Source organism: Ascaphus truei, chromosome 9 (assembly GCF_040206685.1).
Source record: "Ascaphus truei isolate aAscTru1 chromosome 9, aAscTru1.hap1, whole genome shotgun sequence".
NCBI lineage: Eukaryota > Metazoa > Chordata > Amphibia > Anura > Ascaphidae > Ascaphus > Ascaphus truei.
The window spans coordinates 26,115,371-26,132,401 of record NC_134491.1 but is presented as its reverse complement, the minus strand read 5'-3'; the positions used below and the strand labels follow the sequence as shown (position 1 = coordinate 26,132,401).

Here is a 17,031-nt window from a genome sequence, read left to right as displayed (position 1 = left end):
AAAATCACAGAAAATATATAATGTGATTGAACAAACCAGAAATGGCACAATAGATAAATTGCACGCGAGTACAAAAAATGAACCAGCACAATAAGAGCTCCTACACTCCAAGGGGAAAATAAACTCCCCCAGAGTGCGACAGACCAGCCGGTCAGTGAACAAAACTACCTGACAGAGTTACATGGTGGAACAAAAATATGCTCAGGCCCATGTACATGATTTAGAGGGCAGGTTATAAACGGCGGTATCCAATGCAGGTCATTACCAATGTATCGAGCATCCTAATAAAGTCCCCGCTTTGCAGCAATAAAAGTCTTGTAACAAGCGTGTTACAACATAGCAGTTCAATTGTGATAATAATGTAGTTCTGGCTTCATCAGTGGAAGAAAATGAAGTAGTACTCATCAGTCAGGAAATTCCTCGGTTGCAAGCGGTATAAGCAGCCAAGTGCCCGGCCATGTCTAAGGGTGAGGACTGCAGGGTAAAGTTTGCCCTTGGCCATAAAGCACCAGTTACTATATACCCAAGTCTCGTCTGGTTTTATATGTCTGATGGGTCCGATGATGGTGTACTAAGTGAGGACAGACTCAGGCCCGTCACAGCACACTCAGACTGTGGATATGAGGAGGATTTGCACTCTGTTTATATAATTATCAAATCTCTCTACCCCCACTGTACCAAACTGCCGAATGTTAGAGCTTTACAAATAAACGATAATACTACTACTAATAATACTAATAAGAGTGAGGTGTAGTGTGGGAAACCCCATATGTAACACCTCCTCACATTGTTGTTCCACCCCTATCCCTGCCCCCCTCATCCTCTCTCCACCCCCCCCCCCCCGCCTCCACCCCGTTACCCTCTCCCATTCCTCCTTACCCTCTCCCAGCTCCATGTCCGGATCCATGACTTCTGCATGTGTGATCCAATCTATATAACCGCGCAGATCCTCGTCCATCGACTGCTGCTCCCGCAGCTTCTGAAACTCACCCCGCGATTTCGCCTTCTCACGCTCCTTAGTGAACTCACTGCGGGAAAGGAGACCACAGACATTCAAAAAGTCCCCCAGAGAGGAGAGAGGAGAGACATCCCAAACCCCCATGAGAATAAGGGACAGAAGAGAGAATGACTGATGACATTTGCACAGTTGACAGTGACAGAGGAGGAAGGGATGGGTGACACTGACAGGTAACAGTGACAGAGGGGGAAGTGACGGATGACAGTGACAGCTTGTACCCGCTCAAGACGCCCAGCACCAGGTTAAGAACGAAGAAAGAACCCAGGAGGATGAGGCTGACAAAGTAAATCCAGGCCCACTCGTTACCGATGGCATCGTTAACCTAAGAAAGGAGGCAGGGCCACCATAAACCAATAACAAACAAGAGTGCTGACACTGACCAATCACCGCCCTCCTGCCAGTCAAGCTCACAGCCCAAGAGGTCTGATTGGCTCAGAATGCTTGTCAGTAATATAACTTTCCTCCACTGAATGCTCTGAAGTTGGCTCAAGTTGTTGCCATGGATACACTGACCCAGCCCCCTCAAGTCTTGGAATGGAAAGGAGCTTAGTAGGGTCTATCACTGCATTATACAGGTAGTAGGGTCTATACATTTATATGTACTGGTAGTAGGGTCTATATATAGGGTTTATACACTGCTGTATAGGTAGGGCACATGGGCACACTTCGGTCCAGCCCTCCAAGATTATACTCTGCTATTCATACTTTTCCTTCTACAAGACTGCCCTTTCCCTCTGATAACCAAACCTACTTATCTTCTCTCAGATGTACAATACTCTGTTGTACAACCCTCAAGGTCCATTCATTCACTTTTACCTCCCTTCTCGGCATAACTATACCAGCAACCCCCTCCACCTTCACAGCTCAAGACCTTGCCATCTACACATACTTGAAAGATAAAATCAACGCAATCATACATGACATCTATTCATGTCTGACTCAATGTGTACTCCCTACCTCCTTTTGCACACCCAAAGCCACTCTCAGCTCTCTTTCCCCTGGGACCAAAAAGGAGGTCTCTATGCTCCTCTTCTTCTCTCACCCTACAACTTTCCCCTTTTCCTCTTTCCCCTTCTGCCACGCTCACACTTTTCTCACCACCAGCAAATTCCGATCATCCTTTAAACATGCACTCATCATGCCTATTCTAAAGAAACCCTCTCCTAACCTAGCCTCTCTAACTATTGCCCCATCTCTCTCCCACTTGAGTGGCTTATATACAATGATTTTCTTTCTCTCCTTCGACTCTTTGCAATCTGCCTTCCACTCTCAACACTCCACTGAGACAGCACTAATAAAAGTGGCCAATTATAAGGATTATGTCTACTAACTTAATCTACTGGATCTTTTTGCTGCCTTTGACACTGTTGATCATTCCTTCTCCTGCACTCGCTATCGGTCTCCGTGATGCTCTCATGGTCCAGGCCAACTTTATCTCACTGCTCATTCAGTGTTTAGTTCTCTGGTATCTCCACCTCTTCATTCCCAGTTTCTGTTGGAGTCCTACAAGGCTCTGTTATAGGCCCTCTGCTCTTCTTACTCGATAACTCTTGGTGAACTAATTAAACTCATGCTGATGACACCCAAATCTACCTCACCTCCCCTGATCACTCCCATTCTCAACAGTCTCGTGTCAAGAACTATCTCTCAGCTATCTCTTTCCCCCTTCCACTGTCATTGCTACACCCAAACTCCCTCACAATAAATAACTTCACAAACTTGTCAGCACCCAAGCCTAATGCCTATGGGTGACCTTTGACTCCACCCTCTCCTTCATTGCTCACATTCAGTCCCTCTCTAAGTCCTGCCACTTCCACCAAGGAAATATCGCTAGAAAATGCTCTTTTCTCACTCAAGATACAACTAAGTGTAATTCATTCACTCATTATGTGTTGCTTCGTCTACTGCAACCTCCTCCTGGCATTCCTCTCATCCAACTGTCCCGACTCCAATCCGTCCAAAATGCTGCTGCTGGACTCACATACCTGGCTCGCCACGCTTCATCTCCTTCCCCACTATAAAAATTCCTACCGTGGTTTCCCCTATTCTCTACAAATAAATGTAATATCCTAGCTCTGACATACAACGCCCTCACTGATATTTCCCCTCCCCCACATCTCAGTCCTCGTCTCCAGATACTCCAATAATAACTCCTCCTTTCCACTCATGCCCTATGGCTCAGCACCTCCTTTCTCATAACCTCCTCCCACTCCCGCCTACAAGACTTGTCCAGTGCCGTAGCCTATCTTTGAAATTCCCTACCCCTATTCCCTACCCCCCCCAGCTTTTACAAAAACTCCCCTCATAAGGAAACCTACCCGAGATTCTCCTGACATCCACTCCCCCAACCGCTATCCTGAGGCATAGTCAGTTGCACAATGAACAACCACGTACACACTGCTATGTACCGGTAGTAGGGTCACACTCACCCAGTACAGCACCTCGGTCCAGCCCTCCATGGTTATACACGTATACACGGTCAACATTGCGAAGCCGAAGTTATCAAAGTGCGTGATTCCATTATTGGGCCCTGGCCACCAGGCCCGACACTCCGTCCCATTAATCGTGCATGGACGGCCCTGACCTGCGTTGGAGCAGGGAGACGGCATCTCCAACTCTACTGTGGCAATCACATCTAGGGAGGTAGGGGAGATAACTGGGTTAATGGAGGAATCCCTGGAGAAGAAGAAGATAGAGTGATCCTATAGTTTAATAACTGATTCTATAAAAAAAACACAATCTGATCCAACATATGTAGTCAGACTAGTGTTTCCTGGAGCCACTGCACAAAAGGAGCCATTGCATTTTTGCTAATGTCCCCTTTTCCAGGAAATGCCACAGTCAAGAACCCACGTCCTTCCCCTGCAGCGGGGAAAGTAAGTCTGGCTACATATTCATATGATAATATGATCTGATCCTATGTAGTAACACAACCGGGTCCTATATAATCCTATATAATAAAATGACCGGATCCTATGTAATAACACCACTTTATCCTATATAATAACAGGATGTGCTAGCAGGATTAAATGCTTTATGGATGTTCCATTTTATAGTGTTCCCTGTTTCCCCGCCCCCTCCCCCCCCCCCATTTATTCAGCATCACCTTGTATATTGATTATTTGATATATTTCTTTTGTCTTTACACTGTTTACAATTAGAGCATTTTTCTCAGTACCTGTCAGAGCAAGTCATTTACTTAACAGTAGAGTGCTGTAGGTAACCGTCTATTATATAGTAACACAACCTGATGTTATGCAATAATAGGACCTGACCCTACAGTATATAATAACAGGAGCTGATCCTGTTACAGGGCATGTAATAACAGGATCTAATCCTATACAATGACAGGTTCTGATACGATGTAATAATGTGTTCCAATGTAAGAACAGTATCTGTATATACACACACAGACACACACACACATATATATCAATGTGTACCTATGTAATAATAGGACATGTGTAATGACTGCTTTTTGAACCAATGCAATAAAAGAGTTTGTTCTTAAGCAATGACTAATTCTAATTAAATCATTAAACACTCTAATCCTATGTAATAAGAGGATGTGTAATGAAAGTGACTATTTATAGTATATACTGTACCCACATTTTCCTATATAATAACTGCGTCTGTATACAAGAACAGTCTCTGCATATAGTATATATCTTTTTGTTTCTATTTAATAAGAGCTTCTGTATAAAATATGTACCCACCTGTTCCTATGTAATAACAGTCAAAGTATATAATACATACCCACCTGTTGGTGTATAGTAACGGTCTCTGTATATATTGTATACTCACCTGTTTCTAAATAATAACATGTCTTGTGCATCTTCCCACTAAACATTTCCAATCCTACGATGGCATATATGATGATCATAAACAGGACGAGGAGAGCGATGTGGAGCAGAGGAACCATCGCCTTAATGATGGAGTTCAGCACCACCTGAAGACCTGGGTGAGAGGATCGTATCACCCAGCAGAGAGGACAAAATATGGCTGCCTGCTACCTATGCTATATTTCCCCTATAACTTCCCATTCTGCTCCAAGCCATAGAGAAATCCGTTTTATACTTCAATAGACTCAGTCTCTATAGAAATACCTTGTACTTATTCTATAGACCCAATCAATACCCTCCCCCTTTCATATCTCTATAAACCCAGTCCTTATAGAAATCCCTTTCCTTCCCTAGAGTCCCAGCCCCTATACACAAGTTCCCTTTCTTTCCCCTCTAATCAGAGTCCCAATTGAAACCTATTTTACCTCCCCTAAAAGCCTACTCCCTATAGAAATCCCCTTCATGTCCCCTACAGCCCCGGTCCCTACAGAAATCCCCCAGTTTCCCCCCCCTAATCCTACACTTCGCAGTCACACGCTCCGGCGGTTTCTAACCCCAGAGAAATAGCCGACAATTATTTTCTGTGGAGCCATTGTTAAATATGGCTGCCATCATGAATCTGATCATAAACTTTCAGCCTTTGGGATCAGCTGCAGCATCCTGACCACATCTGACCCGATCCCTTAATGAGCCCTAAGGAGAGCAGCGTATCCTGATACACGGTAGGGAAGGAGTTACATGGCTCAGGGTTCTCATTTCATGGCAGGTCCTGGTTGTGTAGCGCAGTGGGACTGGGATGGCTAAATTTCCCATAACACCCAGAAGCCTCTGCTCCCGGCACTTACTCGGCACCCCAGATACTAGACGCAGGGGCCTCAGGACACGGAACGCTCTCAGAGCCTTGACATCAAACCCGGCTCCTTTGCCCCCTCCTGGGGTTGATACACCTTCAATACTATTAATCAGCTCCAGGACCACGGAGAAAAGTCTATAAACAGAAGTACTGTATGTATTTTAACTGCATAATACAGTAATTATAATAATAATAACTTTATTTATATAGCGCTTTTCTTCCAATGGGACTCAAAACACCTCACAGTTACAAAAAGGGAAAAGAATAAAACATTGAAGGTTATAAAAGAGAAGGAACTATACAATACAGGATAGGACGGCACTGTGGCTATTTAATGCCGGACAGCTTGTGGCTCATTAATTAAATGCCTGTGTAAACAGGTAGGTCTTGAGCCTATTTTTAGAGATTCCCAGAGAGGGGTCGTCTTAAACTCTATGAGGCAGGCTGTGCCAAAGATTGGGAGCAGTGTGGCTAAAAGCTCGGGCCCCAAAGGAAGTGAGGGAGTTTCTGGGAACTGGTAGGAGTCGTTCACCTGCAAATCGAAGTGAGCAAATGGGAGTGTAGGGAACTAGAAAATCGTTCAGATAACTGGGACCCTGGTCATGTAGGGCTTTGAATGTCAACAAGCCAATCTTGAAATAAATTTGCCGTTTTACAGGCAGCCAGTGCAGAGAATGGAGTACAGGTGTCATGGCAAGAACGGGTCTGGTTAGTTAACAACCTGGCGGCAGCATTTTGCGCACATACATATATATACATACACACACACACATACACACACTTTACTCTACCCCACCCCATGGACTGGGGTTGAAGGAGAAGCAGCACATGGCATGTGAGTGATGAACAAACAAGAGGGTTATGTCTAGCACACCTAAAAGTGTATAATAAAGCAATATACTTGCATTTTGAGGTACTGGTGCTCCGTGGTTCAGGGAAAAAACCTGTCTATGTAATTTCAAGATGTATGAACATGTAGGAGGATCCAGTGCACTACGGATTTGTAGAAAATAAATGTATTCTAGGCACACACAACGTTTCGAGCTGTACAAAGCTCTTTCTCAAGTGACTGGCAAAGAAAACATCATTATTGTCCAATATATATAGTCCAAACATAAGTAATTAATTCAAGAAACCCCCCTTCATTACCCCATGTGATTCCCATAGTCTCCTGATTGCACTTCCGGTTTACATTTGCAATCAGGAGACTATGGGTATCCATGGGGTAACGAAGGGGGGTTTCTTGAATTAATCACTTATGTTTGGACTATATATATTGGACAATAATGATGTTTTCTTTGCCAGTCACTTGAGAAAGAGCTTTGTACAGCTCGAAACGTTGTGTGTGCCTAGAATACATTTATTTTCTCCAAATCTGTAGTGCCCTGGATCCTCCTACTTGTCCATGTGAGTGATGGAAACATGGTGTACTGAAAGAAATACCATAAGATATGAGATGTAATCCAATCAAGTAAGCTTTTGTTCAACTAGATATTTTGTGAGTGCCCGCTGCCGCTTTATCTTTTGGATATCTCCACCTTTGGGATCTATTACAGGAAGACACCCAGTACAGTGAGTAACAAAAGTGCACGCTCAACCCATTCACTGTGTATTAAAAAAAAGACCCAGGTGAAGGTCCTTTTATAGGAGCGAAACGTTGGATTCTTTCTTTCAATAAAACATGTTTTGATTACTTACCTGCAATGTGCTGACTCTTCACCCAACCCCATGGATCAGGGTAGAAGAATATATTGATTTATATGATTGCTATGAATCGTGCACTTGCCTCTATGTGCCTTAGTGTTGTTTATTTAGGTGTGCCTGCTGTATTTGATTATATATATTATATATACCGGTGTATCTCGGTATAATGCATTAGCGGGTGTCAGCTCCATTAATTTGAATTGACCGTGTGCCAACAGGGACCGTCTGGCCCCTAATGCTTCAGTGGGTAAGGTCAAGACTGTTTCATCTATACATATATAACTCCAGCAGTGTAAATATACGGTATCTATGTATATATATATAGATAGATAGATAGAGATATAGATAGAGAGATAGACAGACAGACAGACAGATAGATATACACATACAAGAGAAAAAGACCCGCAGCACTCTGGTAGGTATCCAATGTAAAAAAAGGTTTATTTCATCAATCAAGCATCAGGGGTGAAGTACAGGAAAAATGGAGCCCAGGGGCTTGATAAAGGACCGGGAGGTCTGCAACGTTGCCCCATGTTTCCTGTACTTCACCCCTGATGCTTGATTGATGAAATAAACCTTTTTTTACATTGGATACCTACCAGAGAGTGCTATCTATCTATCTATATATATGTAATTTTAACAGTGTATTATATACTGTATATATATATACACACACATACATACACACACACACGTAAATATATATGTTCATGTATAAACCCATCAGTCAGAGTAGTTGAGTCCCCTCACCCCACAGACACGATGCTGAAGTCCAGGATATTCCAGCCATTGCGTAGATACGCGTCCGTGTGCAGGATGAATCCATACGCTACGATCTTCAGAGACGCCTCGATGGTGAAGATGATCAGGAATAAATACTCAATCTTCTCCTGAGGAATGGGCGGATATACCAGGTCACATAAACCCTTTCCCTGTGGGTCTGCCTACCCTATAACACCTCCTACTGCTTCATATAACATCTCCCAATAACTCTTCCTATTGGTCCATATAACAGCTCCCTTTAACTCCTGTTATATTTCTCCATATAACTGCTCCCTATAACTTCTCCTACTGCTTCATATAACCTCTCCCAATAACTCCTCTTGTTTCTCCATACAGTGTAACCGCTCCCTATACCTCCTCCTATTTCTCCATATAACTGCTCCCTATAACGCCTCCTATTGCTCCACATAACTCGTCCTATTTCTTTATATATAGCCTCTCCCTATACCTCCTCCAAGGCCTCCATATAACCGTTCACCTATAACTTAAGATGTGCAGTTTACTGAGACATTGTATACACGTTAGGCCACCAGAATATAGTGTCCCTAGAGGTTAAAGGTTATTTAACCCTATAGAGAGGGGGTGGGAGTTATTTAGGATGAGTTAAAGGAACAGCTGAGGGGTTGGGACACAGAATGAACCCATGGAGAAATAAACTCAAGTTGAGTTTTCTGGCTCTGCAGGTCTCTGGCAGTGTAGGGGTTAATGGGGCGGTATCTTCCCTTCTCTTTGGATCTCTGGTGTCTTGGTCCTATAATCAGCCTGTGTGGTGTCTGCCATTCCTCGGCCATATATGGGCAGAGGAGGGAAACCTGAATCCAGACTGTGGGATCTGATTCCAAATAAAGAAATTCAGGGTTTGTGTAAGAACCCCCCCAAAATTCCAATAACTACCCCTATTGCCCCATGTAAACTCTCCCTATAACCCCTCTTGTTTTTCCATATACTGTAACAGCTTCCTGTAAGTCCTCTGTTTACCTATATAACCGCACTATATAATTCCCATAGACCGCTCCGAATAACCAGTCCCTATAAACAGCAGCGGATTTGTAGATCCGCCGCCCCCAGGCACTCACATGTGGTGGTCGCCTCCTTCCTGCCGCCCCCCTTCTCCTTCCGAATCGCAGCGTCAAATGACACCAACATGATGTCACACAGTGTCGCATTGCCATGGCAACGTGACGTCATGACGTAATTTGACGTCGCGACATCACGTCGCCATGGCAACGAGACATCAATTGGGTGACGTCCGCGTCATCATTTGACGCTGCGATTCGGCAACAGAAAGAGGGCAGAAGCAAGGAAGCAGCTCCCACGTGCGAGTGCCTTCCCATCAGAGAGCCCGAGAGCGCGGCAAATTTATATGGGGGTGGACATTTTTGCCGCCCTAGTCCAGGGCCTAATCAGAAATCCGCCACGGCCTAAAACTCTTTCTAGTTTCATATAACCGCTCCCAAAACCTCCCCCTATTGCTTCATGTAACTGCTCCCTATAACTGCTACAGGGATATACCTGGTCCCTATCCTATTGCCCCATATAACCTCTATATATAACTCTTCGTAGTATCCCATATAAGCGCTTCTATAACTCTTCCTATTGTCCCATATTACTGCTCCAGATAACTCCTCATATTGCCCTATATAAACCCTCCCTATATCTCCTCTTTCATAAGAGTGTGAGAGAGGGAAACAGAAAAGGAGACAGGCAGAGAGAAATACAGCTATACAGCTTGTGGGACAGACACATATACAGCTCCTGGGACAAACAGACATACAGGGCCTCATGCACTAAGCAGCGGTAAGCCACTTATCCCCAGCTTATCGCCAAAAAAGCCTACTGCGATTCAGTAAGCCCCGATAAGTCAACAATAAGACAGCTTTTCTGCAAAAAATGTTGCCGAAATATATATACAGTATAAATAAATATATATACCTGTGGGGCAGAACAGATGGATATACAGCCATTGGCACAGACAGAAAGCTAAGCAGATCATGGTACAGACAGGCAGATACACAGCCAGTGACACAGACAGACAGACAGACAGATATACAGATCATGGCACAGACAGACGGATATACAGCTAGTGACACAGACAGACAGATATAATACAGCCATGGGACAGACGGAGAGACAGATATACAGACATACAGCCCAAGGGACAGAAACAATGAAGTTGGTACCAGGATTGCGTTGGATGAGTTGGTGTCATCCTCAGGCATGGGCAGGAAGATCGCTAGAGCCACACAGTTGGAAAAGATGGTAATGAGGACAATGATCTCAAAGGGTCTAAATGCCTGGGAGTCAAGGAAATAAACCAGGGTATAGGGTAACATAACTCCTGTACAGCCAGGAATAATGTCTTCCTCTATATCAAATTATACACAGGGTAACGCACAGGTCTGTATCATGTTATGCACAGTGTAACACACAGGTCTGTACCATGTTATACACAGTGTAACACACAGGTCTGTATCATGTTATACACAGTGTAACACACAGGTCTGTACCATGTTATACACAGTGTAACACACAGGTCTGTATCATGTTATACACAGTGTAACACACAGGTCTGTACCATGTTATACACAGTGTAACACACAGGTCTGTATCACGTTATACACAGTGTAACACACAGGTCTGTATCATGTTATACACAGTGTAACACACAGGTCTGTATCACGTTATACACAGTGTAACACACAGGTCTGTATCATGTTAGACACAGTGTAACACACAGGTCTGTATCACGTTATACACTGGTCTGTATCACGCTATACACAGTGTAATACACTGGTCTGTATCACGCTATACACAGTGTAACACACTGGTCTGTATCACGCTATACACAGTTTAACACACAGAACTGTATCCCGTTATACACAGTGTAACAGACAGGTCTGAATCACATTATACACAGGCGATGTTCTGCAGGGCCCCTGTAAAGGATACTTCCATTCTACAATCTTGATAACGTTCTTCCTGAACGGGTTCTGTAGCCCGAGGCAGAAAAGGGACCGCGGGGGACGAGGAGGAGGGGCCGTCAGGGGCCTCCGCTTCTTCTTCTGAACGCCCTCATCCACTGCTCCTCCACTCTGATCCATCCTTCCTCTGAAAGCACAGTGGCTCTCGTCTTCTCCTCAAGCTTCCTCCCTTTATATACAGCCAGAATATATATTTTATATACTGTAATATATATATATACATATATTCACACACCCTTTGTGTAAGAACCCCCAAAAATCTCAATAAACTACTACTATTGCCCCATGTAAACTCTCCCTATAGCTCCTCCTATTTATCTATATAACCGCGCTATATAATTCCTCCATAAGCTCCATATAACTACTCCTTATAACATCTCCCATTGCAACCATATAACTACTCTCTTTAACTCCTCATATAACCATTTCTTACAACTGCTCCTATAGTTCTATATAACCTATATCTATAATTCCTCCTTTTAACCCATAAAACCGCTCCCAATAACCAGTCCCTATAATTCTTTCTATCGCGTTTCGGACTTGTGATAGTCCTTTCTCAAGGTGAATGCACACATCACATACCCAATACAATTTATACTAATCGTGGCATGACGGGGGCCAACCGCAATCACTTCCGGGTTCGTTATATGACCCGGGTCGTAACCCATGATCAGTGACGTGAAGACGCCGGATAGTGCAACCTGATTGCATAGTCGATCCCGACATGCACGTCACTACGCTCATAGGACCCGAGTGGTGTATTCTGCGCATACAAGGGGAATACGCATTCCTACAACTACATCTCAGAGTACTGTACTAATATGGAGGCAGCGCGTGACGTAAGCACGTCGACCGGCGTGTGAAAAAAAATCACAATGCTTCATGTTGCTATGCAACCAGACCCTCGTCATGAAGACAGGTTAAAATAAAAAAACTTTATTAAACATTAATGTACAACAATTTACCATTACATTGTAACTATGAATACAAGAAAAAATTGATTAAAATCCAATGACATGGAGTTAAAAACAATTGAATAAGCCAACCACCTTTGTTATAAGGTATCCTTAAGTCGTAGCATGACTTGTGCAATACTTGTGAAGGTTTACGAACAACTAATATATATATTTATAACATTAAAATACAGTATAACAAGCTTAGCATTGTTCGAAAAACCTTTTGGAGAGAGTTGGAAATTAGATACTATTGATAAGAATTTCTAAAATAAGGAAACATCATTTCAATTCTTATGTGTATATATTACTTTTGAAATATTGATTATTACTTCAATTATGCATATTATTAATCAATATAAAATAATTTCTCCTTAACATATAGTTTTATCACGATAATCTGTGCTGTTGCCTAAACATAAAACCATTTATGAGAGAGATATTCAAGTGTCAAAAAGGAGGGGACCTATGTCCCAATCGCAATTAAGACCATTTGGGATGCGGGTTTGTAAAATAAAAATCCAAAATAGTTCTCTTCTATTGAGGATGTTTAATCTATTGCCTCCTCTGATCGGAAGGGGTACATGTTCAATACCTTGAAACGTCATATTATTTACATCACCCATATTGCAGTTGCTAAAATGAAGGGATACGGGGTGATTAATGTCTTTTTTAATAATAAGCCGAATGTGTTCAAGCATACGCACTTTTAGACATCTAATAGTTCGTCCCACGTACTGTTTTCCACAGCCGCACTTTAGCAAATACACCACATAAGTGGTATCACAATTAATAAATGTTTTTATGTGATATTTTTTACCTGTTTTGTTAGAGGAAAAAATCAGATTTACGTTCCATATATTTACAAGCTTTACACTTTGAACAAGTGAAGCTACCTTTCGGTAAATTTTGAGGTAAGACGTTAGTTGATGAAAACACACTAGGCGAAACATAGTTTGCGACAGTTTTTGCTCTTCTAAAAACTAATTTGGGCCCTTCCTCATAAACGGAGTGTAGGACTGGATCTGCAGCCAACACTCCCCAATGTTTTTTTTAACTATCTCTCTAATTTGATTTGCTTGGTGTGTGTTATATTTAGTCTGGATCCATTAAATTAAGCTTTTATTCATGGGATACGCTTTCCTGGTGGTTCTTTTTGCTTGGATATACTGTAGTGCTCCGTTTTTTTCCTTTGTTCACCCAGCTTGATGTCTGCATATCAACGGAAGCACATTCAACCGTGAGGTCTCTGGAATTTCGGATCCATCACTTATCATGGACAAGAACACCAAGTGAGTCTGTTCCAGTTTGACCTCTGTTCATATTGTTATACCTACAGGATGTTATAATCTACTGGTCACTGCCAAGTGTAAATGACTTTGTCCTTACTACTTTGCTATGTGGGATCATTTTAACCAGGCTACATCCTTTAATTGAACATTCAACTATCATATGGTTATTATATGGTTGTCTTTCCAAGCATCATTATCTAGCTACCACTGGGTTTTTTTCAGAGCACCAAACAACACGCTGTTTTACCTATAATTCTTTCTATAGTTCCATATATCCGCTCCCAAAACCTCTTCCTATTGCTTCATGTAACTGCTCCCAATCGTATATCCCCATAAAACGTCTTCATATAACTCCTCATATTGCCGTTACCATACAGTACGTTGAACATGATGGACATGTCTTTTTTCAGTCTCATCATCTACTTATATAACCTAATATATATATATTAGAACAAAAGAGAAAGAAAAAGTGCCCGATCCATGTGTAAATTCTGATATTAAAGGTTTGATTTACCATAGACAGACAATTGCACAATCACACTTTTTCAGTGTTTTAAAAGCATTTTATGGGGCAAGCCCATGCACCAGGTGGACGTCAGACTTCCACTGCTTTCTTCCGTTTTCATGCGGTTGTTTGGGACCAGGGTTGCAGCAATTTGGGTGTATGCTGATACGGGCGCTGTCTTATATTTCTATTTATCTACTATATATTTTTGAAAGCACTGTATGCCTGTCTGCGTGTCCTCTGTCCCTAGCGGCAATCGCATTGGAGCTTTGGCCCGTCACTCCGCCTCAGGCCAATTAGATGGCTCTCTTGGCCCGCCCGCCCCCGCACACCTCTAATTGGCGCACACACACACACGTCACACCACTGCGCGTCCCGTCTCAACTTATAGCCCCAGTAATTCCCCTATTTCAGGCTCGCGCCTCAGGCTAGGCCCCAGCACACGGGCCCCACACACAGGCCCCCCACACAAAGGCCCACGCACACAGGCCCCACACAGGCCCCACACACAGGCCCCACACACAGGGCGCTTCCTGCCACCGCCTGCACGCGACTCCGGCACCCGGCCAGCACATCGGAGGACCAAGCGGTCGCCCGGGGAGCGGGGAAGCGAGCCCCGAGTCACGGGGAGCGGGGGGGGGGGGCGAGCCCCGAGCCACGGGGAGCGGGGGGGGGGGCGAGTCACGGGGAGCGGGGGTGGGCAAGTCACGGGGAGCGGGGGGGGCGAGCCCCGAGTCACGGGGAGCGGGGGGGCGAGCCCCGAGTCACGGGGAGCGGGGGGGCGAGCCCCGAGTCACGGGGAGTGGGGGCGAGCCCCGAGTCACGGGGGAGCGAGCCCCGAGTCACGGGGAACGGGGGGGAGGGCGAGCCCCGAGTCACGGGGAACCAAGAAGGGGGAGCGGCCAGCGGGGGGACGGACGCCGGGGGGGGGCATGCGGATACATAAATTATGACAATACATATGCCCCCTGCTCTCCACCCCCCCACTCCCCTTTCCCACCCCCACTTCCCTTTCCCCCCTTTCCCACCCCCACTCCCCTTTTCCCCCCGCTCCCCTTTCCCCCCCACTCCCCTTTCCCCCCCCTCTCCCCTTTCCCCCCGCTCCCCTTTCCCCCCCCCTCTCCCCTTTCCCCCCCCTCTCCCCTTTCCCCCCCCTCTCCCCTTTCCCCCCCCGCTCCCCTTTCCCCCCCCCCACTCCCCTTTCCCCCCCCTCTCCCCTTTCCCCCCCTCTCCCCTTTCCCCCCCCTCTCCCCTTTCCCCCCCGCTCCCCTTTCCCCCCCCCCTCTCCCCTTTCCCCCCCCCTCTCCCCTTTCCCCCCCCTCTCCCCTTTCCCCCCCGCTCCCCTTTCCCCCCCCCCACTCCCCTTTCCCCCCGCACCACTTTCCCATCCCTGCTCCCCTTTCCCACCCCCACTTCCCTTTCCCCCCTTTCCCACCCCCGCTCCCCTTTTCCCCCCGCTCCCCTTTCCCCCCCCCACTCCCCTTTCCCCCCCCCTCTCCCCTTTCCCCCCCTCTCCCCTTTCCCCCCCCCTCTCCCCTTTCCCCCCCCGCTCCCATTTCCCCCCCCACTCCCCTTTCCCCCCGCACCCCTTTCCCATCCCTGCTCCCCTTTCCCCCCCCTGCTCCCTTCCCCCCCACCCCCCTTTCCCCTCGCTCCCCTTTCCCCCTCCGCTCCCCTTTTCCGTCCCTTCTCCCCTTTCCCCCCCGCTCCCCTTTCCCCCCCCCTCCGCTCCCCTTTCCCCCCCCCTCCGCTCCCCTTTCCCCCCCCTCCGCTCCCCTTTCCCCCCCCCTCCACTCCCCTTTCCCCCCCCTCCACCCCCTGCCCCCCTCCCCTTTCCCCTCCACCCCCCTTCCCCCCTCCCACCCCCTACCCCCCTCCCACACTTCCACCCCTTCCCCCTCCTCCTCCACCCCTTGCCCCCCTCCACCACCCCCTCCTCCCCTTCCCGCCGCACTTCGCCTTCCTGCCCGCCTTCCCACCTCCCCACCCACGCCTTCCCGCCTCTGCCTTTCACCCGCCTTTAGTCCGGCCGCCTCTGCCTTTCACCCACCGCCTCACAGCCGCTGCACGCACTCAACAGACACCCGCCACACTCGACACATACCTGCCGCCACACACACCTGCTGCCTCCCGCCCCTACGCACCGACATCACTGACCCACCGCCTCACACCCTAGCAGGACCCCCCACTCACAGACAGCACTCACAACCCACGCGACACCTGCCGCCTCACACCCTAGCAGGACCCCCACTCAAAGACAGCACTCACAACCCACGCGCCATCTGCCGCCTCACACCCTAGCAGGACCCCCACTCACAGACAGCACTCACAACCCACGCGCCACCTGCCGCCTCACACCCTAGCAGGACCCCCACTCACAGACAGCCCTCACAACCCACGCGCCACCTGCCGCCTCACACCCTAGCAGGACCCCCACTCACAGACAGCACTCACAACCCACGCGCCACGTGCCGCCTCACACCCTAGCAGGACACACGCCTCACATTTTTACATCTGTTATGTCACCAAAATATACATTGTACTGTGGTGTGTTTACAATAAACTATTTTTAAACAACATCGTATTACATTTTATTCCATCTTTCTTTTCAATATTATTATCCAACCTTTACAACAAATAGTCACCTATTGTTCCACCATTTATAAATAATACTACCTATTACGCATTTACATCCTCGGCAACGCCGGGTCTCTCAGCTAGTATATATATATATATGTTGACAAATCACCAAAAAATCTACTCGCCACACAAAAAAATCTACTCGCCACCTAGTACCAAACGTGTGCTGCTTGGGCCAATATTTACTCGCCCGGGGGTTAAATCCACTCGCCCGGGGCGAGCAAATGTATAGGTTTGTCGAACACTGTTAAATATATATATACTAGCTGAGAGACCCGGCGTTGCCCGGAATATAATGTTCCTGCTCTCCTCTCTCTCTCTTTCCCTGTCTCCCCCCATCTCTCTCTCTCTTCCCCCGTCTCCCCCCCCCCTCTCTCTTCCCCTGTCTTCCCCCTGTCTGTTTGTCCCCCGTTCCCATCAATCCAGCTCACCCCCCCTTTACAGGTCCGGTCCCTCCCCC

At 46.4% G+C, this 17,031-nt stretch overlaps 1 protein-coding gene across 3 annotated transcripts in view; it reads right to left on the bottom strand.

Moving 5' to 3' along the window:
- CACNA1S (calcium voltage-gated channel subunit alpha1 S) overlaps nucleotides 1-17,031 on the bottom strand; it is a 65,781-nt gene that overhangs the window by 28,362 nt on the left and 20,388 nt on the right. For all 3 annotated transcript variants that reach the window (XM_075613971.1, XM_075613973.1, XM_075613972.1), the window contains exons 2-9: nucleotides 11,150-11,350; nucleotides 10,381-10,486; nucleotides 8,168-8,307; nucleotides 5,706-5,848; nucleotides 4,823-4,975; nucleotides 3,448-3,653; nucleotides 1,237-1,340; nucleotides 880-1,028 (exon numbers count right to left, since the gene is read on the bottom strand). In XM_075613971.1, the coding sequence (XP_075470086.1) occupies nucleotides 880-1,028; nucleotides 1,237-1,340; nucleotides 3,448-3,653; nucleotides 4,823-4,975; nucleotides 5,706-5,848; nucleotides 8,168-8,307; nucleotides 10,381-10,486; nucleotides 11,150-11,301 (1,153 nt within the window). In that variant the 5' untranslated portion in view covers nucleotides 11,302-11,350. The remainder of the gene's footprint in view (nucleotides 1-879; nucleotides 1,029-1,236; nucleotides 1,341-3,447; nucleotides 3,654-4,822; nucleotides 4,976-5,705; nucleotides 5,849-8,167; nucleotides 8,308-10,380; nucleotides 10,487-11,149; nucleotides 11,351-17,031) is intronic.